Raw genomic sequence first — 21,980 nt, forward strand, 5'->3', positions numbered from 1 at the left:
AAATCGACCCCAAATCAGCCCGATTCTCTTGTGGTGTGTACTCAGCATTACACAATATGGTAAATCATTGGACTAAACTATGGGGCCGCCATTAGACATTAACTGTGGAAATTCTGAATGAGCTGTATGTGAATGCGTAGACTTACAATTTGTAAGGGCAAAACTTTATATGTTGAAAAATAACAATTTTCAAAGCTATTGTCGTTTGAACAACTTCTGTGAAATAATTCTGCTTGATCTCAATAAAAACCATGGTGGTCACAAAAGCCAGAATGGCCAATTGGTCATCATCAACAGCAAGTAACAGTTAAACAATTTGGACGTACTTTAGTGATTCAACTGTTTTAGGAGACATTCCTGACAATATATAAAAGAATGATATGAAGAACAAGTTAATTTCAAAAGAAATAATTTAATATATTATGTAGAATATACAGTATACACAGGTTAACTTGACAAGGCTTTGTACAACTGTTACAAAGTTGGTAGACACACAGTCACCCACATACATGTAGTCCATGCACAAGAGCACAGACAAACTATTAAAGAGACAATGGAATAGGCTTGTAGGACAGATGTTGGCAGTAATACAGGCTGATTCACCACCATCTTGGTTTCAGATAAACATAATTTCCTGTACTGATTCAAAACTAACAAGTCAGAAAGAATAACTGGTAAGACTTTAAGGTTTTGGATATGAGGAAGTTAGGAAGGAGGGTGGCTTATTTCAAGCCACCCTTTTTTAACTATTCCCATGACGATACTATCCCTGTAAAACTAATATCAACCAGAGCCACTCTTAGCAAGTGTTAACTCATACACAACACACTGCATGCTTGGTTCCCTTTATCTTCTCTGTCTTTCCACTTGTAATGTAATGATGATTTGACATGCTACAATGGCCACTCTAAAAGTAATTATTGGCATGACTTTATTTAGCTGCCACAGATACTTTGTCCCTGTCATGGGGGGCCAGAGAGTATCTGGGTTGACCAAACACATTACACAGGTAGGTACAATAGGCTTTGTTCAATGCTTCTTTGAATTATGTGTTTGATAGGTACACCATAGGTAGCATGCAGTTAATTCAAGGAAACTTTGGCATTATGAACACTGAGGAGTGAAAGAACGCATGTTTTAAACACCTAACAGATCACTATTCCTGTTTCACAGCTTTGAAAGCGCTTAGTAAAGAGATATGGTAAATGGAAGAGCTAGTCTATGAAAATTACCTTAGTTTTAGCTAAGAAGTGAACCTGTGCAGGTATAGTTTGTTTCCTTGCATGTTCTAAAATTATGTATCCCTTTAAGTAAACACTTTATCTACTGATCTTTTCTGTCAGGCCTACCGTCACTCATTTTTACCAAAGGCTAGTATAGAGAATGTCAACCAGATTTTTGCTTTTATACGTATAAGCACCAAAGCAGTTTAGGATGTGTCTGACAATGACACTAATCCAGTTTGCCTTTGGTTTGGGAAAAAGTGAATGTACTTACACTTTCCAGTGCATGTGGGGAAGGGCTAGTGCTTTTGACTTTTAAACTACCACTGTGTGACGGCGCCATGCCTTCCTCTTATGAGCCTCTAAGGTTGTTTTCCGTAGTACTATGGTGGAAGGACAGAGGGGATCCTGATCTGTCCGTCCAGCTGAAGAGTGGGAGAGAGAGGGAAGCCCTATGGTCAGGAGAGGGCCAGGATCCAAGGCTGACAGTTTGCTGTTGGGAACTGTAACTGGGTGGACAGTGGCCCGCTGAGAAGCCTCCACTGGGCTGCCGTGCTGACACTGCTCTTTCACTGGTGATCTTAGTAGCTCAACCCTTTCTCCTCTTCTACTTTTTAATCCATCCTCATCCTTGCCAAGTTCCATCTCTAGATTCATGGACACAGCCCTCACTCTTATTCCTCTTTTTTTCCTATAACGCACTGGCAGTGTCTGGTCCCACTGGGTCTGTGGTGCTCTCTGAAGACTTGAAGCTTGGCTGAGGCTAGGCAGTCTGAGATAGGAGAGCCAGGAGGGGAAAACTGAGCATGCTTTGGCCAGGCTTGGGACATTTAAGAGGGGCAGGGCAGTGAGCTCCTCTTGGGACCTCATTTGTGTGGTGCTGGTGATGATGTTGGGGGACTGACAGTGTGAGTATAGGAAGCTATTAGGACAAGGCTGGGGTATTTTAGTGGATAACCCCCCTTCATCCCGGCGCACAATATTTCTTGCAGGTCTTTCTTTCTCTCTTTCCACTGTCACCCCACTTCCCCTAAACAGGGATTGTTTTGCCTCTATCCTCTTTTTACCCTTATTCCCTTCTGTTTCCCAACTATTTTCTATTCTAGGAGGGTTCAGTCCTTCAGTCACATGCTCTTGATCCTGGTCCTTTCCCTTCTTTTCTTCCTCTTCCCCATAGTTGCTTGCTTTTATTGGCTCGTGCTCAGAGTCCTCACCAGAGCTGCTGCCCATTGGATGGGTACTGGGACATTTCTTGCGTTTCCGGGTGGCTGTAAAGATGAGTGATGGAAGGAAGTCTCCGGCATTCAGGTCCTTCTTGATCTCCAATGAGACCTTAAACACAGATCCCAGATCAGACATGGTTGATTGCAGAATAGTCTGTGAGCTGAAGATCAGTCAATGATCATCATCCAGACAAAATAATTCCTTCAATCAACAATGTAACACCATCAACTCCAAAAAAAGTTCTGGGCAGTAATAGTGCTTACCTTTGATTTAACTGAATCTCTGGTGGTGGAAACTGCATTAGAGTCAAAAAAGAGAAGTTTACAAGGATATGGTGATCATTAGCAAATCAAATGGAGGTAGCATTTTATTTGGGAGTTCAAAGAGGACACAAGTTATGTACTTGCTGATATCCAACCACTCAACAGTACTATATGATACTGTTTGAGGATGGTCGTTGAGGATGTTAGAAGCCAGAGGAGGAATAGAATAATAGAGTGAGAACACAGACAGGAAAACACACACACGTAACTTGAGGTAGTCATGCTCCTACCGAAGAGGATTGATCCACAGGTTCAGCTACAGTAGGATAGGTGTGCAAGAAGATCCAGAAAAAGAGTAATTGTGAAACAATAAGTTTACACAGGTAGAAATGAAATGGGAGTGGAAAAAGTACAGATGGGCAGTACTTTAGCATGTGCAGTAGTCCTTAATGTTATCTTAGCATGTGCAGTATCCTGTGGGTTCTCTGGGTCCACACTCACCTGAGGTTTCCCCAAGCACACCTGTCCTACCGATGTTGGAAAGTAAGTGGTCAATATTTGGAACAGGCTGCATGTCTCTCTTGTCCACTGGGGCCTACACACACATACATGCAAGTGCAAACACAGACAAGATAGAATGAGATTAAATATTTGTGAATATCAAGACCCAGTGTCATGGACAGTCTCACTTTTGTAGTCCAGAAACTACTGCTGGGTCATTATTGTTGTATAGTTGTCTTGTGCGTTTCTACTGGGGTTAAGGCAGGGTTGTTGACATGAAGCTCTACTGGGGCACAGGCCCCTCATTACTCGTATCACTTTATTTTTCTTCCAAGCTTGCTGCATACAAGAAGTGTGCAACACAATGCGCAATATAAACTTTCCTTGCTTAACCCACTATGTGTACAGTTTAGGGATAAAAGTTTCATAGCCTTTTTAGGGACATCAAAAGTTAATGTTGGAGCTTCATAGCCTGACGTTGTCATACTCATAATTCTAGTCAGAATATGAGTCTGAGAACTCTCCGTTGGGCTTTGACTACGGGGCGTGTTTCAAACGAGCCTGGAAAACAAATGCCTCTTCGCTCAATTGGATAGACCTACAACCAATCAGAGCTACGTAATATGTTGTTTGTTCAAAACAAATTCAACTTAAGCGCTCTTTTGTGACGTGGGTGATTACGTTACTGTTGATCATCTGTCCATCATCGTATAAAGCCCGCCCTGGCAATTTCATTGGTACGCCCAGATTCTGGTTTTCTGTAGTTGTTCCCCAATACGAGACCCTCCAGCCCCAACTTCCCGACCAAATTTTTTTGTGGGCGGGGAGAAGTTGGGCTGGCAGCCAGGCTAGGAGCTTCATGTAATATGTTTTGGGTTGATGGTCTTATGTTTGAGTCAAAATAAGATGACCGGTAGGCCTATTATTTAGAAACTTTCTTTAGTTTCGTAATCTATTTTTAGCCTGCCTCAATTCTGACGTGCTTGCTGACACCTGCACTTCTTTGTGCCACTGCAGCTATTATAGCAAGCACAGAAAAGTGCATGGACATGGAATTCTACTGGCACGAATAAGTTTGTGTTTTCAGTTAAACTGCATTGATTTTACAAGCGTTGATTGGGATACTGCTTTCCTTTTTCTAGGATTATCAATGTTAAATGAATGCATTGACAAATAAAGTAAATTGTCAAAACTCAAACTTGAGAATTTACTGGGGCACAGCAGATATATACTGGGCATTGTGCCCCATTAAAAAGGGTCTAGCGATGCCGCTGGTTTAGGATCAGTGTCAGGGTCAGGTTTACTGTCTACCTTGTCATCTCTATCCAGTGTTCCCGCATTGAAGAACCAGTCATGCTAGACAAAAAAAAGAGAATTAGTTACAATATGGGATTATTTCAAATCCAAAACTACTGAAGTAAGTTAGGAGCTTGAGAGTTCTTACATGTAAGATGAGTGTCTCAATGATCTTGTACCGGTCTGGCATGTGGGTGACCATGTCAGTCAAGTTATCTTCGGATGTTCTAACCAGAGTGGGACCAAACACTAGAGCCAGATTTCTAGGCTCCATCTAGGATAGACCGATACAAAATTAGGAATTGGGGGGTGGAGAAATGGAGAAGAATGAAATAGTGTGCATAAGATGAGCTTTGCACAGGGTTATTTTACAAGTATGTCATTGCAGCCAGGAATGACAGGGAACTGGCATACCTTATTTTTGTCAGAATGATCCGCTACTGTTTTCAGATGGCCAACCAAAAACTTAAGGGTGTGGTGATAGTGACTTGGTAGATCATGGATCTGACAGAAATTTGGATTGGAGAAGAAGATAGACGAGGAAGATGTGGAATTACATGGGAAATCATGGCACCTAGTACCCATGTGCACATGGTAATAATTAAGTTAAATGGGGGTGAAATGCACAGATAATAGAATCCAATAATTATACATTTAATGTATAATTAAATGTATTTATTTATAAAATATGAAATTAATAAAAACAAATATATATTTTATAACTTGTTTTACCTACCAGTTTCCTCATGGTGTTAAGTCTGTCCTCTGCATCTTCTAGCCGATTGGCATCAATGAAGTTACTGTATTTGGCTGATTTAAAAAAACAGAGCTCCCTTAAACTGATAATTTAACTCATGATTTAAACAAGAATAAAGCTGTAAGAGTGGTTGGCCAGCATATCAAAGTCAAAACATGATATGCAGACAAACAAACATTAAATTAAAACTAGAGGTGGGCATAGATTTTACATTTAGATTAATCTCACTGTAATCTTGGCGTTAATCTAGATTAATATGGCTCATTTGAATTCCGCCGAAGGCATTCAGAATATGTGTGCTACCCAAATAGTGACTAAAAGTATGTCTTTGAGAACGGGTTTCTCAAGCCAGGTGGCGCATTAGACCAGGGGCTCATCTCCTGTTTCCAAAATGCATCACAAACTGCTTGAGAAAGCTGTTCTACTATGATAATTGGTGATGAAAATAAATTATGTTCAATAAGATGTACTTGTGTTTATTAACTGTTTATTAGATTAGTTAGCTTGGCTGATAGAGCTGTGCTGACGGGCTTGCCTCGGTTGCACTCAAACAGTAGTTTGACGACGACTCTTCCCCTACGCTACATCAGTGCTTGGCCCGGCATCTTCCGCATTACCTAAGGGATGCTTTGCGTTTAGGTGGTATTTGAGACTGGAAGAACTCCTACAGTAAACAAATTCCGCATAGCACAAGGTGCAAATAACCTTAGTCCTGTCGAGGTTTCCCGAGCAAACCAGGCGGCTTCATAGCTGCATACATGTTAGCATGTCACGTTTGATGTGATCAGAGCCGGCGCAAGCACCTTTGCCGCCCTAGGCAAGATGTTTCAACAGCACCCCCCCCCCCGGGCGCGCAAATCGGAGAGACGCCCCCCCACCCCGCCTCGGTGCCCTCAGCTGGTGGTGCAGGACGGTTAATTAATGGACGCACTTCAGTATTTGGTGCCCCCCTCTTCATGGCACCCTAGGCGGCTGCCTAGTTCGCCTATAGCAAATGCCGACCCTGGATGTGATAATTTCATACACAGGGCATACACACAGGTTCAAAGACTCGTTCTCGCCCTTACAGTGCAATTCGGCTAGGTATACATCCGCAGTAAAATATCAAGGTGAAAGTCATTATAGCTTGCGTAGTATAGACCCAGCTTCCAACCTAACTTTGAGAATAGATAAAGGGCAATATTTTTTTTATCGCCCAATAAGAGTCTCACGTTAACGCAGCACGTTAACGCAGATAATGGCCCACCACTATTTAAAACATGTATACAGACACACATAAAAACACAGTTTTTCATTCTCAGGGTTTCATTCTCAGTGCAGGGGGGTTTCATTTTTGTTATGAGCTTACCATCTGTGAACAAGGGTTCTGGAAGTTTCCTGAAGAAGGACTTCAGCAGGCTACTTATGACATTTAAGTCCTGCCATCTCTGTGGAGGAAAGAAATTAGATGTTGTCTCAGAGTGTCTAAGCCTAAAACATATCAACCCAACGGTTTATTATAGTTTTTTGGAAGAAAGCTGATATGAGTTTGTAAAAGGCTATTTATAGATGTATGTATTACTTTATCTGGCACATATTTACACTTCCAAACATAACCAGACCTCTTCGGTGGTGATGATCTCCATCCCCTTATTGAGTTGCTCCTGAAGGCTGGACACCATGGCATTGTTGCCTGGTACCCTGTAGATGCCAGTGTACTCTAAACCCATGGTTTCAACCAGACCACAGCACACCTCCACTATCAAAGGGACAAACTAAAGACAAACAGCAAGCCAAGTGTTGTCAGTTCATTTTGTTTGTTGGTCTCCCTTTGTGTAAGTGTTCCCTCATGTTCCTGATTTTGCTAAAAGAATTACTATAGTTTTGATCCTGCCTGACTGCTTTTCCTTGTGTTTGAATCTATATGCTTACCTCACCGTGACAATGGGAAACATTTAAGTCTTAACTAACAATGAGTAAAAGCTTTCAAACTAAAATTAGTAAACATGAATTGCATTGTCAGTAAGTGTTAATAAAACAATAGTCACACATACATTAAGCATTAATGCAGGGGTTGAAGTAACGAATTACAACTACTCACGTTACTGTAATTAAGTAGTTTTTTGGGGGGTACTTTTACGAGTAGATTTTTAAATCTGTAATTGTATTTGTACTTAAATATAAATTAAGCTAAGTTATCTACTTTGATACTTTTAAAATCACAATTCTTTACTGAGTAGCCTAGCCTACAATTTGAAATAATATTCAAACATTTGACCGGCATCGCAGTAGCCAATAAAGATATCCGAACGTAAATGAACCAATTAAAACCCTGATATTTGGACCGAAAAAAAGGTCCCTGCTGCAGCAGGTTTTAGAGAGAGTTCATCATTATAATCGCACAGTTAATTTATGGACAGAACTGAAGGTATGGAGAAACAAACCAACCACAGGATGGACAGTAGTATTAGCATTATCTGAGCAATGTAACAATACTTAAATAACCATTTTCAGTATTCTTTCCACCACTCCATTAATGTATGTGCATGTAAATATTTTGTTAATCATTTACTTATACTTAGTTATGGTATGTAAATACTTGACTTAAATGACCTTACATACCATTAACAACTTCTTTACCAGAAGTTTCAGTGGTTTGTAAATGATACATTTTGTATGACTTGGGTGACTCTGTTATTGCAACCAGTTGACTTTGCCCAAAAGTTGAGTTTACTGTTTCTTTGTTTCACAGTGACATAATCTACAAAGAACCCCACCGTGTTGTTGTGAGCAGTTTGACAGTCCTCCAGTCGTACTCCAAACACCTTGGGATTCCCTGTCTTCTTTGCCTTCTTCATGATGTTAATCCCCCAAGGTGTCTTAATTTCATCTGAGCATAGACAAACATACCGAGACAGGCACACAGACAGACTTGTTACAAATACTCTGTTTTCTGTACAGGTCTATACCGTAAAAGAACCTTAATGAAGTAACTTACCAGTTTTGGAAGAACGGTGCCAAGAAGTGTTGTCTGTCTTGGTCAAGAGAAAAGGTGGCATCCTGCGATGGGTCTTGGGAGAGGCATCTGGCTTATTACCTGTTGGACTGTGTACAGATTATACTTTGTTGAATGATGAGGTCATGAGTAGATTATGTTTTTATGATCAGACAAATTGCACAGCAATTTGCTACCTTTGCTACCTTTCTTTCTCATAACACTGTAACATATTAGGAGTCTAGTTCTCCAGTAAAGATAAAGTAACCTTTGTTTTCTGTAATCATTGAGTTTCTTGTTGATGAGAGCTTGTCTGGAGAAACCCAGTTCCTAAAAAAGAAAATCAAAACTAAATCAAACATTTCCATTTCAAGAAAGTATTGCAAACTCAAATGTCAAGTAAATATACGTAAGTATCTCAATTTCAAATGTAGACTAAAGTGTCATATTAGGTCAAACTAACTTCATTGTCCATCTTGCTGTTCTCCCGGATGACTCTGATCCAGCCCAGCATGTCATCTCGGTCCTCTGCTTGCAGCAGGTACTCACAGAAGTCCTGAGTGGTCAGCCTCAGCGTGTGCTTACGCTTAGTTTCACTGTAAGCAATGTCAATCAAACAGCCCCGAATACTGATTGGTGGATGCTCATCTTCTGTGTGGCTGGGGCCTGCCCCTGCCCCGTGAAGGACCGCCTCCCGTTTGTCTTTGTAGAGGAACAGTGAATGGGAGCGTAGCACAGAAAAGACACGTTTCCATGGACGCATGCCTCCACCCACCTTCTGTGAAGGGTGAGGAGGGAACAATAGTAAATTCAGGGGAACACCTTTAACATTAGATGGACAGCATATACAATAAGGTCTAACACCAACTGTTTCTTTGGGGTGGGATCATTCCTTGTAAAACTTTAAATATTGTAATCATGTGATTATTATTGAGTATTTATTTTTTTAAACACTGAGACAAATACATTTGACATCACTGTTAAATCTTACTTACATTTCTATTCATTTCAATATCCTTTTAACACACCATATGCTAATCTATTTTCTAAATTGTTGTGACAATTCATTTTTATTCTAAAAGGTCCCATCCTAGCACATGTGAGAGGTATTTGTTTTCTCACAATAAACTTTGAATATTAATTGTATTTGTTTGATCCTTTAGTTCTTCAACTAGCACTCTTGCATGTGTTACATATGGGCTTATGGGGAAGAACATCAGTTTAAATATATTTTGTATAAGGTATCATGTATAAGGATCTTGGTGAAGCAATTAAAGATTTTCTTTTCAAAATCTTTACTAGCATAAAATTACAGCAAAGTTAATATTTCAAACACAAGATAAACCAAACCATTTTCATCCAAAGTAAAAGCAGGCAGACCTACAGTGACCTAACCATCAGCATCAAGTTAACAGTATTATGGAGTTAAAACATCTACATCCACAGGTTGTGTGGAAGAGCAGAAGGACAACAATCATAAACTTATATTGAAGCTGTGCCTGACATATTTGAAGTACAAGGAAAAGCAGGGAGTGCTAATTTACCTGGCTTTAACTGACCAATCATATGCATCTCCCTTCTTGCATGCCGACCTGCCTGTCTCATATAACTTCTGCAGCAGATTTTTTGCTGCACTCACTTTATGCACTTTTGTACGCTGGATAAAAGAGTCTGCTAACTAAGAAGTGTTTACCATGTACGGCATTCTATGTCTATCTAAAGGATGTGTGTATGTTTGGGTATGCCTCTGAATGAGTGTTACCTTTCCCTTTTCGGTAAGGATCTGTTTGTAGTGCAGCCAGCCCTCCTTGCGGACATTACTGAAAGTGATAGTGCCCAACTCAGAGGTGGAGTGGCGTTTGGACCGCACCTCCTCTGCAACTTGCAAACTCTCTAGAGACTAAAACAGACAACTAATCAGATAACAAATCCACTTAGCCCTGCTAGTCATTGATGGAGAAAGAAAGACAAATAAAACTGTTTCTTTGTACAACTCACCCCATCAGTGAAAAAGCTCTTGACCCTTTTTGGTAGTCGTCTAAGAAAAAAAGTGCAAATTGTAATTGTAATTTAAAAATTGACAATTTTGTGCCTATTTATGTTGGGTGGAAGAAATGTGGTAGGTAATTATTTCCAATAACTTTATATCTGTTTTTATTAATCTCAAGAGTGAAATCCTAAGGTAAACTCACGAGAAAACACGCCCTTCTTCCCTGAAGCTATTGAGACCCTCGTCACATGACTTGGATCGTTCAGTTGTGATGGCCAGCAAGTAGGAAGAACGGCGTCCCTTGATACTGCCTGATCAAAGATACAGATCACAAGATAGGGATTAGAGAGTCAGAGATCAGAGAGGGAGATAAGGGGTCAGACAGGTTTTACTATTGCCAGTATTTTACCAGCCATTTTGTTTTGCTATAAAATACATTATATAAACACATTTTTAAAACTACAGAAGACCTCTCTGTAGGGAGCATGACAAACTTCTTCTGATGTATGAGTGTGGGTTTACACATGCCATAACACTGTTGTTTGTCTGAATATTTGGTGAAGTAGAATTCTAGATTGTTTAAAACTTTGTGGAAACTGTGGGGGGATTTTTTGTCTTGTTTTGGCATTAAAATGCCCACTAAGCGAAAGCCATGTGTCCAATGGTTTGTTGAGCCAGGCCTAATTGCAGAACATCAGAACCGGACCTCAATAATGATCTTGTGGCTGTAGGGAAGCATCCCACATCAATGTTTAAGCTTATATTGGACAGTACCCCATCAACAAGGAGATGTCTGTATAGTTAGCAGCTATCTACATACTTTTGGCCATATAATGTCCATCTCAATATCTCAGTCCAGATCTTTGTTTTACAACTTTTTGAAGTACTCCACAAATCTGGGTGCTGCATACATTTATTTGGTTGTCTAATGGCTCTACACTTGGGTGGCTGCAGAGGTCTGGCTGTCAAGTTGTTTTTCTGTGGTAAATATACATGTTTCACATTTAATCTTCATCATCCCTGGAAGAGGAGATCCTTCACTGAATGACCCTCATAATGCCAATCTCAGTGAAAGTTGGTGATTGGTGCTTATCTTTGGTCAATGGTAAAGCCCTTTGTGACATTGCTTGAAAAAGGGCTGCAAAAATGTGGTTTGATGTGATTTGAAACTATACATTCACATTCATGTGATTCGGAAGATTAAATGAAAAGGGATAAGTACATATGATTAAAAAAAGCATGTAAGTTGTATGAATAGGACTGAGAGATTTGAATCATACATGCTGTATGGCAAGTGTAAAAGCTATGTGAAAAACCTTGTTATATAATTTGGGATGTTATTTGAACTTCCATTCTATCGAGGCTTTCTCAAAGTGTAATTTATCACAAAAATAGTTGTTTTGTTTTTGATACATAAGAATTTGAGTTGAGTGATAACGTTATTGAAGTTGAAGGGATAAACTTTTAGATGTGAAGGGAAGAGTAGGGTAGGGTTTTGGGAACAATGGGGTAAGGGAGGGTAACTCACTGCAGTCCCTGGTGCGGAGTCGGACAGGGGAGTTGGAGAGGATGGGGGACACCATATTAGAAGTGAGGAGGGTGGGCACAGAAGCGAAAACAGAGGGGCACTGGGTACTGGAGGACACCAAACTGCAGGCAGGCACATTGCAGGCACTGTCAGCATTAGGGCTTGTGGTCCCATCTGTTTGGGGGGGGCAGTTTCAGGTCAAATATGTGGGAAGGTGGAAAGTGAGATTGTACAAAGAACGGTCATGTTACAGATGAGTCACACATGAAAATATTCTCACAGCATCTAGAAAGTAAGATGTAAAATTGAAAGTTAAATTAAATTAAGTATTTTTGAGTACGCGCAAGGAATAATCTTGGGAACACTCATACACTGCAGGTGCTATTAATAACACACACATTCAAACAGACAGAATGAATACTAAGAGTGAAACACCAACAAAAGAAGAAGGGAAAGTGACAAGAGAGAAGGAGGAAAAGGGGCACTCACCTATGAAAGGAATGGAAGCCAGGGAGTTGTCAGGAGGCAGATTACCATTGGCCTTTCGTAAACTATCCCCTGGCCTTGAACCCCCAGAGACAGGAGAGGACAGTGCTGCGGGAGGCTCAGCAGAGTCCACGCTGGCAGCAAAATGGGGATATTGTAGAGTGTGGATGGGGATCCGACAACCCGAGGGTGGCTTCTGCCTGAAGATGATCTCTTGGTTGAATGTAAGTGGTGAGAGGGCCTCTCTGTCTTGTTCAAGTGGAAGCTTATCATCCTCAGTCGAAAAGAGAGCAGGAGTGGATCGGGGACGAGGTACAACCACCAACCCTAATTCGCTGTCCGAGGGACTGGTTTGGTTACAAGGGCTCCAGTTGAGATGAGATCCGTAGGTGGGCTCCCTAAAAGAATGGTCTTGTTGTAAGAAATGACCAGCTTTGGGAGGGCACAATGGACTGTTGCTTTTGTAGTCGACTGATTCTTTCCCCTCCATTCTTCTGGTTTGTGGTTCAGCCATCTGTTGGTGCTGCCGCCCAACAGCTGAGACTGTGGCAGAAATAACCATTGATGATGTGACTGTATTTTTAATTTTCTGCTGGTTTCCTAAACCTTGCTGCTTTTTTACCTCAACAGCTGTTTTATCTGGTTGAGCAGTTTGTGAAAGCCAGGCGGAGGTTTGGTTACCATGGGGGGATACCAACGCAGCAGCCTGAGCTAGTGTGTCCACTGAGCGACCATAGCTGTGCTCATATTCAGCATACGCTGCTAACAAGCCCTCTGAGCAGGAACGACTTCCTGGTCCCACCATGCCCCAGCCTTCCAGCCAATAGGAGCTGTGGGAGGAGGCAGCTGCCTGCTGATGACATAGAATAGTTTCTTGGGAAACTCTCCAGCTTCTCTGATCAGCTGCGGAAGCAGAGCCAGGGGCCAGGCCCAGCTCAGCTAACCGATCCTGAGATATACTTCGATGGCGAGGGGACATGTTGTCTGCTGCTTCTGCCTGGCTGTAGTACCAGTCCGACAGGGCCTGATGGCATCTGGCATCTGCTTGTGCACGTGAGGCTGGCAGGCTGCTTTTGCGTGGCAGCACATGAGGCAGCGTTGCTGAGGCAATGGCAGCATTGTGGTTGGCAAAATGGAAATCCAGAGCACTTAGGGTTGATAATGAACGACCACGATTTTGACCATAAGATGGCTTTTGTGCAGAGACAAATTGGGCGCCATTCTTCTGCTTGTGCTCTTCAGGACCCCCAGGCCAGCCAGGGGTCAATGTAGATGTGCTAGAGCAGTTGTCCAGGGGGGAGGCTTGGCTAACAGGGCGGCAGTGCCAGTTGTCCAGTGGGATGTGGGTGGGTGAGGCGATAGGAGGGGTGGGCTTGGATCGAGAGTAACAGAAAGGTGGCGGTTCTGGAAGGTTCTGTGGCCCGCCTGAATATGGCTTGATCCCTTGTAGGTTGGAATCCTGAGAGTACGCCTGCATAAGAGAAAATATAACAACGTCATAAGAAAAAGAGGGAAATCCTAGATAGAATTTTGGAATAGAAAAACAAAACAAAAAAACAATACAGTTGTGAAGCAATCAAGGATGGCACGTTTGTTAATTCTCTGCATGGTTGTCGCTGGAATTAAAATGTTCTTCAACATTTAACATGCTCATTTGACTTTTTCACACAAATATTTAAATTTAAAATAAGGAAAGAAGGAGAAATAGCATACTCACACTCACCAACTGCATCACATCCTCATCTTTAGGCATGATGGATAGTTCCAAAACCTTTCCACTGATTTTCACAACAAGAACAGAGGAGAACTTCTTATGTTTTATGTAATTTTAATGACTTGTTGTATGCAAGAATTACATTTCATTATGACAATCTGAGCATGTGTGCATGAGTTTCTCACCTGTTTTGGATTAGTGTTATCACCTGAGAGTAGGTCTTCCCCAGAACACTCTCTCCATTAACCTTCACCAGTCTGTCCCCTGGAACATACATACACACTTTTCAGTGTCTGCTGAATCCTCTTCTCTATTGTAAAATCTCCTCTTTACATTATTCTTTGTAGTGTTATACCTGTACACAGGCCAGCCTGGTGGGCTGGGCCTCTGTCCCTCACACTCTTCACAAAGATGGTGTCCATGGGCTCCAGACCAGGTCTCAAGCTGGCTGAACACAAAGTTAAGGAAATGTTATGACATAAGCATCACATTCAAAATAAAACACATTGCAAACATTGAACAATTGAATTATTTAAGAATTAGTGAAATAATGTGCACTAACAATAGTGTACTGTATGTAGCAATAAACTAAAATTAGAGAGCAATGTTATCAGATTTACTAGGGAAAACAATGTTTTCTTTGGTTACATTGCTATTATCTTTACATTAAGACACTTTACATTTATTTGCTCTCACTACATCTTTTACACCTCCACTCTATGGGTTGAACATTGATCCCAGAGTCACTGCCTGCTCCTCAACAATAGATGTAATACTCTACTATGTTTGCTGCTTAGCACATTTGTGTAAAGCACACCAACGCATGTGTCATCCCTATTTTGCACTCGGCGCACTGCAGACTTTTCCCTTCACAGACGCACGTCGGTAAATTAGGGAATTAACTTGCGCTCCCAGGGGCGGTTCAGCGAAAAGAGGAGGCGTGTTCCGGCGCAAACGTTCCTTTGTGCTATTTTGCAGTTTCAGAAAACAATTCCGCCACAGACCAGGAAAAACATAGGGCCCTTTCTTGCACCCAGCAAAATTTACTTTGTCAACAACGCAAGTATCATTCCTAGTTTGCACTCAACGCAAAGCAGACTTTTCCCTCTACAAACGCACGTCTGTAAATGAGTGAATGACTTTGGGCTCCCGGGGGCGGTTCAGCAAAAAAATGTGGCGTGTTCTGGCACAAACGTTCCCTGGTGCCATTTTGCAGTTTCAGAAAAACAATTCCGCTACAGACCAGGAAAAACAGAGTCTAAAGTCAATGGCGCGTTATTCAGATGCTATTTTAAGGGCGCATGCTTGGCCCTTGCGAGGGACGGCGCCAGATAATTTTTAATGCAGGTGCTAAGGGTATGCTAGATCATTGACAGAGGGAGCTGCGCAATTCTCTATATTATATATAAATACTATCAGGGCCACCTGGGCCAGAGTGGGACCCATTTTCCGCCCAGCAGTGTAATGGCCAAAGCCAGCCCATCCCCCACCAGCAGTGAAGTGCGGTGATGTCAGTAAGAGGCAAGGCACAGAGTTATGAAAGGCAGGTTACCTAATTTATAGTGCTGTGAGTTTAACGTGTTATTAACGGCGTTAACGCAAACCAAAATTAATGGTGTCAATTTTTTTAATTGCATGATTAACGCTCTTTTTGGCCTAGCAAACTTTGTAGTTTTTTCCACATGCTGTTGCAACAACTACCGACGTTAGAAAAACTACAACACCACACAGGATCTAGCTAGACCGGAAACAAAACAACGGGTACGCCACACACACTTGTTTGGCTTGCGAGCCGGCTAAAGAGTTGTAGCAGAGCCCGTTTTCGGATATTAGACATTCTCTGGTAGTAGGCTAACATTACGTTTTGAGTGAATGGTGAGCGCGAGACGCCGAAATGGATGTCAATAAGATTCTGAATGGAAAGTTTACTTTAAAAAAGTTGCCAAATGGTTCCATTGACAAGACCAAAGTGATCTGTGTGTTTTGTCGTTGTAAACTGAGCTATCTTTGCAGCACGTCCAGTCTGAAATATCACTTGATGGCCAAGCACACAGCTGATGCGAATTCCCCGCCCCCTCGTCAAAGCCAGGCGATTGCAATGTTGTTTTCAATAAAAAAATATTTGCACGAAGCAATCCGAATCACTTTTCCATGTTGATAAGAGCATTAAAATTTGCCCCAGTAAGTACAGGGACATTCCCCCCGAGGCAAGTAGTGTGACGTGCTTTGCCCAAGGATACATCGTCCTATGGCATGGCAAGGAATCGAACCAACAACCTTCTAATTAATAGACCAACTCCCTAACCACTCAGCCATCTGATTATATAAATCATAAGAATAATCAGTACAAATAAAAGTTTATTAAATAAAAAGATTTTTACACATTTTTTACGTTTTGAATTTTGGCAGGGTAGGCTGACTACACGTCACTGCCCACCAGGGGCCGAGCCATACGTTGAACAATCTGGGCTTAACCCTAACCTAGAACATATAGTTTTTTGAGCTTTCTGTAGGCTAATATAAACATTTTGTTCACTCATATTGTAATATTTTCCGGAAATTACAACCCAAACTTGTACCTGAAAGATTCAGGGCTTTTGAGAAAACATTTTTCCCACCCTTGCAGAAACCTAGATTTATGAAATGACAGATCTTTCTTTTTTACCTGGCTTTTTCAGTTCCTCCTGGCATCTTTTCCCCATCCATTTTATTATTTTTGCATCAGCTTAATCTTCCTAATTCCACAACAATAAATGATTGTTTAGGGTTGTCTCCATGGCAACAAACTTGGTACTCACTTGTGGTTGAGAAAGAGAGCATGTGCAACAACTGAAAATTGCACTTTTTAATCCACGGTCTGATCATGCGTTTATTTAGACTAAAACCTTGTGTAGCCTATCAGCTTACTTATCAGTCACACAGTCACTTAACACATATCGTTTTATTCGGTATGTGAAAAAAACAAAGAGAAAGCAGGCGATCTGCTGGACCAATTTATGACTGGGAGAGCAGCCCACCGTAAATTCTCCCGATTTTCCTGATGGCCACTCCGGGCCTGAATACTATTAATAAATTAGCAATATTTTTGAGATGGGTATGGCTGCAGCCTGCAGCCTGCAGCCTTCTGTCTCATGCCCTCCCGTCTCATGCCCAAGCAGTCCAAAGGTAAATTCAGAGGGTCAAAAATACTAAATCGTGAATTATTTTGCGGATGGAGTTAAAGGTATGTTTGTGAGCACGTTTGTTGCAATAAATTGAAAAACTTGAAATGAATTTTTTTATCCATATAGTTTGCTGATTTCCAGATGTTATTGTGCTGTCCCTAATGTTAACGTATATTTGATAAAACCTTCAATGACCTTCATTTAAAACTGCATCAGCATTTTATGTTGACATTTGTTAGCGAATATTACATTTTACATTTAGTCATTTAGCAGACGCTCTCATCCAGAGCGACTTACAGTAAGTACAGGGACATTCCCCCTGAGGCAAGATGGGTGAAGTGCCTTGCTAATATTGCTAAATATTAGCTTATGTTACCTAGAGCAATTTATGGTTGCAGACTTTGATGGTTTCTTTTTGTGATTTTCCTTAAGGTACACATCAGTGTCTTTAAAAAAAAGAACACACCGCAGGTGACAAAATGCAAGGTGCTGAGCTATACCGACCATCATTGTCCCTCAACCGTCGTGGTTGTGCCTAACCTTAACCTTGACCTCTGCTACAACTCCTGGCCTTAAACTAATCCTAACCTCAACCATCGTTGTGACGCCTAAATTCAATCGGGCCTCCCAGGCTGCAGCCTTACGGTGCGTTCACACTGCAGACTTTTTTACCGCTTAGCACCGCCGGCCTTCCCACGGTGCACCACGCTCGGGGGCGTGCCAGACAGATTCATTCAGAGCTGTAGTTCTCTTAAATCACTGTTGTAGTTCTATAATGTCATGGCAAATGTGCAGACAAAATACAACTTTTACACACATTAAGCAAGAATCCGACACGCTTTCTAGATCTGACATGATCTTATCTTCAGCACACAATAGGTTATCTTTTTCCACACTTTTTTTAGGCCGAGTGAAAGATTAAATGCCACCTGCACTCTATGTAACGGGTCTTTTTCCGGCTGGAAAAAAAGATGCATCAGACATTAACGTTGACATGTGTAACCTTTTATTATATTACTCGAAATCTGTGCAAATCATTCGCTAGATTATGACTTGCCTCTACACATTCACTGTATGGATAGCGAGTGGCTGCCAGCCAGCATTTCAGCGTTGAATGTCAGTCGTGTGCCGGGTGAGCTAGCTAGACTACGCAGCTAGCACAGAAGAAAGTTACGTAATGTGAAGAAACTGAATTAAAGTACAAAATACAACACACGTTTACGTGTGTTGTATTTTGTGTTTACGTCTCTGTAATCTAACATAGACGTATCATACAATACTGGGTATGAAGACACATACGATAAGTTGCTCTTCCATCTTGAAAATTGTCAAACCTAGAAATGTTTACCATTACCAACAGTTGCTACGTTACAAGAAACAAGAAACCAACCCGATTGGCCATCGCTGGCGTTTTCACGCTCCTCATTTACATAAAGTTCAGAAAATCCAACTTTCGCTGCCCCGCTCGCCTTCCCACAATGCCCTATGCGAGCTTCGCCGCCCCGCTCACCTTCCCACAATGCCCTACGCGGGCGTCAACGCCTGGTTTCATTGAAAATGAATGGGAAGCCGACGCCCCGCTCTGCCCGCCCCGCTGCAGTGTGAACGCACCGTTAGACTGGATTTTTAGTTTGTAGTCTAGCTAAAAAAAAACACGTACACTAAAGTAGGAAGGAGAAATATTGCGCTATTAGCCCGAAAGCAAACGTTATGCAAACAAGATTCAAAGGCAATAACATTGTATACGGTTGACAAACTGTAAATATAATTTTACAGTATGTTTGACAAGAAGATTTGCTAGCTGACCAGCCATGTCACTGCCCAAAATCAATATAAAGATTTTCACAAACGATATCGGCCATATACTAGTAGGCCTACTAGGCTACAGTATGGCCGCAGCCTGTGGAGCGAGTTGAATAGCAAATGGATGTGAGATGACCGCATCAAAGTTGACATTTTCTCCAAACAGTAATTATAATTTGACAGTATGTTTAATAACAAGACTAGCCAGCTATCGAGCCATGTCATTGTCCCCAAATAAAATCAAGATTTTGAAGAAGAAAATAATTGGCCATGTGTAGAGTTGCTGCTACTGCTGTGTTGGCCGCAGCCTGTCTGAAGAAGGTTGACTAGCGAGGTGAATAGCGAATGGGAGGTGAGATGAGCGGTTACGTGACACTGACACAGTACATTCTGAAAAGAAACATTTTTCAAATAGGTTAAAATAAATATTTAAGTCACTCATTGTTGTAAATACAAGTTAGCTTGTTAAAGTATTTTAAAATTGTAAATGGAGGCTTTCACTTGTCCCTGTTGTTATGGTTACTTATCAGTATGAACGCGAATTTTCATCGCGGAGTGATTTATTATTAGCTGTGAAAAGTTAGATTTGGGATGTCCTGGGATATTTCAACTCATGGAACGTCTCTCGTCCAATCAGAAACAGCTAAATAAGTCGATAGAACCCAATTGTTTTTAATGTTTGGTGAATCCCATTAGATTTTCCAAACATGAATGTGGGAATAATTAAGATTAATGCAGAATAAAGTCACCTTTTCCAGTTCCATTTCCATTTTCCTCATCCTGCAGAGAGAAAAACAGTAAGTTAGTGTCATGAAGGTATGTTGCTGTGATTACACCACAGGAAGGTGCTAAAGAAAGACATGAGAAAGAGATGATCCAATGTGTCCAAACACAGTGGCACACATAAAGGAATGAACACACATGGACATGCAAGCAGGTTATGAGACATACCTGGGGTGTATTCCAGAAAGCGGTTTCAACAAACTGTGAACTTGACCCTGAACAAGTTGATTTACCCTAAAATGGGAGACTACAACTTTTCGGTTGCAGAAAAGCTGATTTCAATTAGTTCAATCAACTCAGAGTACATCCACTCTGAGTTAAGCATGAGAACTTGGGGTCCATCAATAGCTGCTCACAGTGAGATGTTCATTTAATGGCAGGTGAATTCTGCATGTGGAGCTGTGGAATTGAATGTAATCTCATGTATTCCCAGTTACCAGGAAAGGAGTTGTACAAACTGCATCTCATAAAGCAAGTTAAAAAAAATAACCAAGAGATGGTGTACTTAGGGGAGAAGATTAGAAAGGCTGATCTTGAAATTGATTTGCTGGAACACCAGTTAGGAGGGTCCATGGTCACAGGTGAATAATGTTAATTATAGGAACAATTGCATTTATAAATACTCATTGTTCGATTTCTATTTGTAGGCATTGAAGAACACCAATCAAAATTTCAATGATTTGTCTTTATTTTAGTGTATTTGGTCAGTTTTGAGTGCACGTCCACAGTGTGTAATATTAGTGATGTAGGGGCTGAAAATGTTGCTTAAATACATTATGGTGTGGAATGGTAATGTTAACTTAGGTATTCATCAGGGAATTACAGCACAGTGAATCGTGGTCTTATAATCTTATACTTTTGTTTGAGATCGGTCGGCTGAACCAGGAAAGAACACCCCATGTCTGCCAACTGTATCAGGCTCAGAAAGTGGGAGGTGATAGGTAGAAATGCAGAGTTTGTTATGGAAAACCTGCTAGCGACCAGATTGGGTTTACAGAGTGAAACAGAAAACTCAAGAGTTTGCCTCATTTCAGGGTTACCCAACACAGAGTTTTCACTAAACCCGCTTTTTGGAATATACCCCTGGGTAAGTTAACTCTCCATCTGAAACACAGGACACATCCAGCAGCCCCTGGATGATGTGATGAGGGCTTTAACTTGGGACTTAAGGCCACAGAGCCCTTTCCTCTAAGCCTTTCGTTAGATTAGGGGCCCACATCAGTAAGGATACGGTGCACCTCAAGTAAATAACCCAGTCTCACTAAAAACCTTGATGGCTCTACCATTCATTTCAAGGCCAGGAACACCCACTTATGAAAACTCTACTATTGCTTCATGAACATTTTCAACTGCTTAAGCTACTGCTAATGATTTTTAAACAAATTCACTGGATAAGATGTTCATGTTGTACTGTTCTAGAAAAAAGTAAGACTTGGAGTATTAAACAACAGTCTAGGAATGCACTAAAATAAACCATTTGTGGAAAGCATAGTTACTTTAATGTGTGTCTGGAGAGACGGTGGGTAGAGGATGAAGTGGCGCAGTGTGAAGCCGAATCCCTGCTGACTCTTCTGGAGCACCACGGTCCGAGGGCCCTGCTTTGACACACCCTCAACCTCGCCCAGCAACTGCGGATGGACATTCTCATTGGATGACACCATACCATCTCTCAGCCCTTTCGCCTGAAACAACAAAAAAAAAAATATTAGGATTAAAAATAATAGGATGAAACACAAACAATCCAAAGGAGAGGTTTGAATACATTGAAGATTGAGTTATGTCAACGTCCAATAGGCTGCTTTCATGTAAATTATGACAGAGACCAACACTATGAATACTAGAACTACTAGACTTTTTTGCACAACCAGCATGTAACTGCAGTCCAAGTGTGAATTATTTTGTAAAGAGTATACAGTATGTCTTACATTGGGAATATTTACTGAGTCATTGGTGAAACTATTTTTGTGCATGTGTGTAAGTGCCTAACAGCAAAACCAATATTCTTTGGTAAACCACCAAAGAATAACTTCAGAGAGAGAAGTTGAAGTGGGGGGTTCATTCACAAAAAAATTCAAACCCCACCCTGTGTCTGGAATTTGAAACTGACTTCCTCTTTCTCAGGAATATGTATTTTAAACATGTACTTAAACACCTATTTTAAACACCACATAATGGTGGTGTAAAAATACATACAGAGTGGGTATGACATACCAGGAATAACAAGAACAGATCCCCCCCACTTTGATGCACACACCTTCAAAATAAGAATCAGCC

At 41.2% G+C, this 21,980-nt stretch overlaps 1 protein-coding gene across 2 annotated transcripts in view; it reads right to left on the reverse strand.

The window, feature by feature from the left end:
- Nucleotides 1–392: 392 nt before the first annotated feature.
- The window catches only part of LOC146260554 (rho GTPase-activating protein 23-like), a 33,903-nt gene continuing 12,315 nt past the window's right edge, over nucleotides 393–21,980 (reverse strand). For both annotated transcript variants that reach the window (XM_084670607.1, XM_084670608.1), the window contains exons 2-24: nucleotides 21,203–21,388; nucleotides 19,673–19,703; nucleotides 14,312–14,404; nucleotides 14,142–14,220; nucleotides 13,960–14,020; nucleotides 12,246–13,713; nucleotides 11,757–11,930; nucleotides 10,431–10,539; nucleotides 10,237–10,276; nucleotides 10,001–10,138; nucleotides 8,702–9,016; nucleotides 8,507–8,568; nucleotides 8,242–8,348; nucleotides 8,021–8,133; nucleotides 6,866–7,018; nucleotides 6,613–6,691; nucleotides 5,244–5,317; nucleotides 4,922–5,011; nucleotides 4,656–4,781; nucleotides 4,523–4,567; nucleotides 3,212–3,305; nucleotides 2,711–2,742; nucleotides 393–2,555 (exon numbers count right to left, since the gene is read on the reverse strand). In XM_084670607.1, the coding sequence (XP_084526733.1) occupies nucleotides 1,539–2,555; nucleotides 2,711–2,742; nucleotides 3,212–3,305; nucleotides 4,523–4,567; nucleotides 4,656–4,781; nucleotides 4,922–5,011; nucleotides 5,244–5,317; nucleotides 6,613–6,691; nucleotides 6,866–7,018; nucleotides 8,021–8,133; nucleotides 8,242–8,348; nucleotides 8,507–8,568; nucleotides 8,702–9,016; nucleotides 10,001–10,138; nucleotides 10,237–10,276; nucleotides 10,431–10,539; nucleotides 11,757–11,930; nucleotides 12,246–13,713; nucleotides 13,960–14,020; nucleotides 14,142–14,220; nucleotides 14,312–14,404; nucleotides 19,673–19,703; nucleotides 21,203–21,388 (4,686 nt within the window). In that variant the 3' untranslated portion in view covers nucleotides 393–1,538. The remainder of the gene's footprint in view (nucleotides 2,556–2,710; nucleotides 2,743–3,211; nucleotides 3,306–4,522; nucleotides 4,568–4,655; nucleotides 4,782–4,921; nucleotides 5,012–5,243; nucleotides 5,318–6,612; nucleotides 6,692–6,865; nucleotides 7,019–8,020; nucleotides 8,134–8,241; nucleotides 8,349–8,506; nucleotides 8,569–8,701; nucleotides 9,017–10,000; nucleotides 10,139–10,236; nucleotides 10,277–10,430; nucleotides 10,540–11,756; nucleotides 11,931–12,245; nucleotides 13,714–13,959; nucleotides 14,021–14,141; nucleotides 14,221–14,311; nucleotides 14,405–19,672; nucleotides 19,704–21,202; nucleotides 21,389–21,980) is intronic.

The sequence above is a fragment of the Hypomesus nipponensis genome, chromosome 13 (genome assembly GCF_054491055.1).
Source record: "Hypomesus nipponensis isolate SF chromosome 13, ASM5449105v1, whole genome shotgun sequence".
Taxonomy (NCBI): domain Eukaryota; kingdom Metazoa; phylum Chordata; class Actinopteri; order Osmeriformes; family Osmeridae; genus Hypomesus; species Hypomesus nipponensis.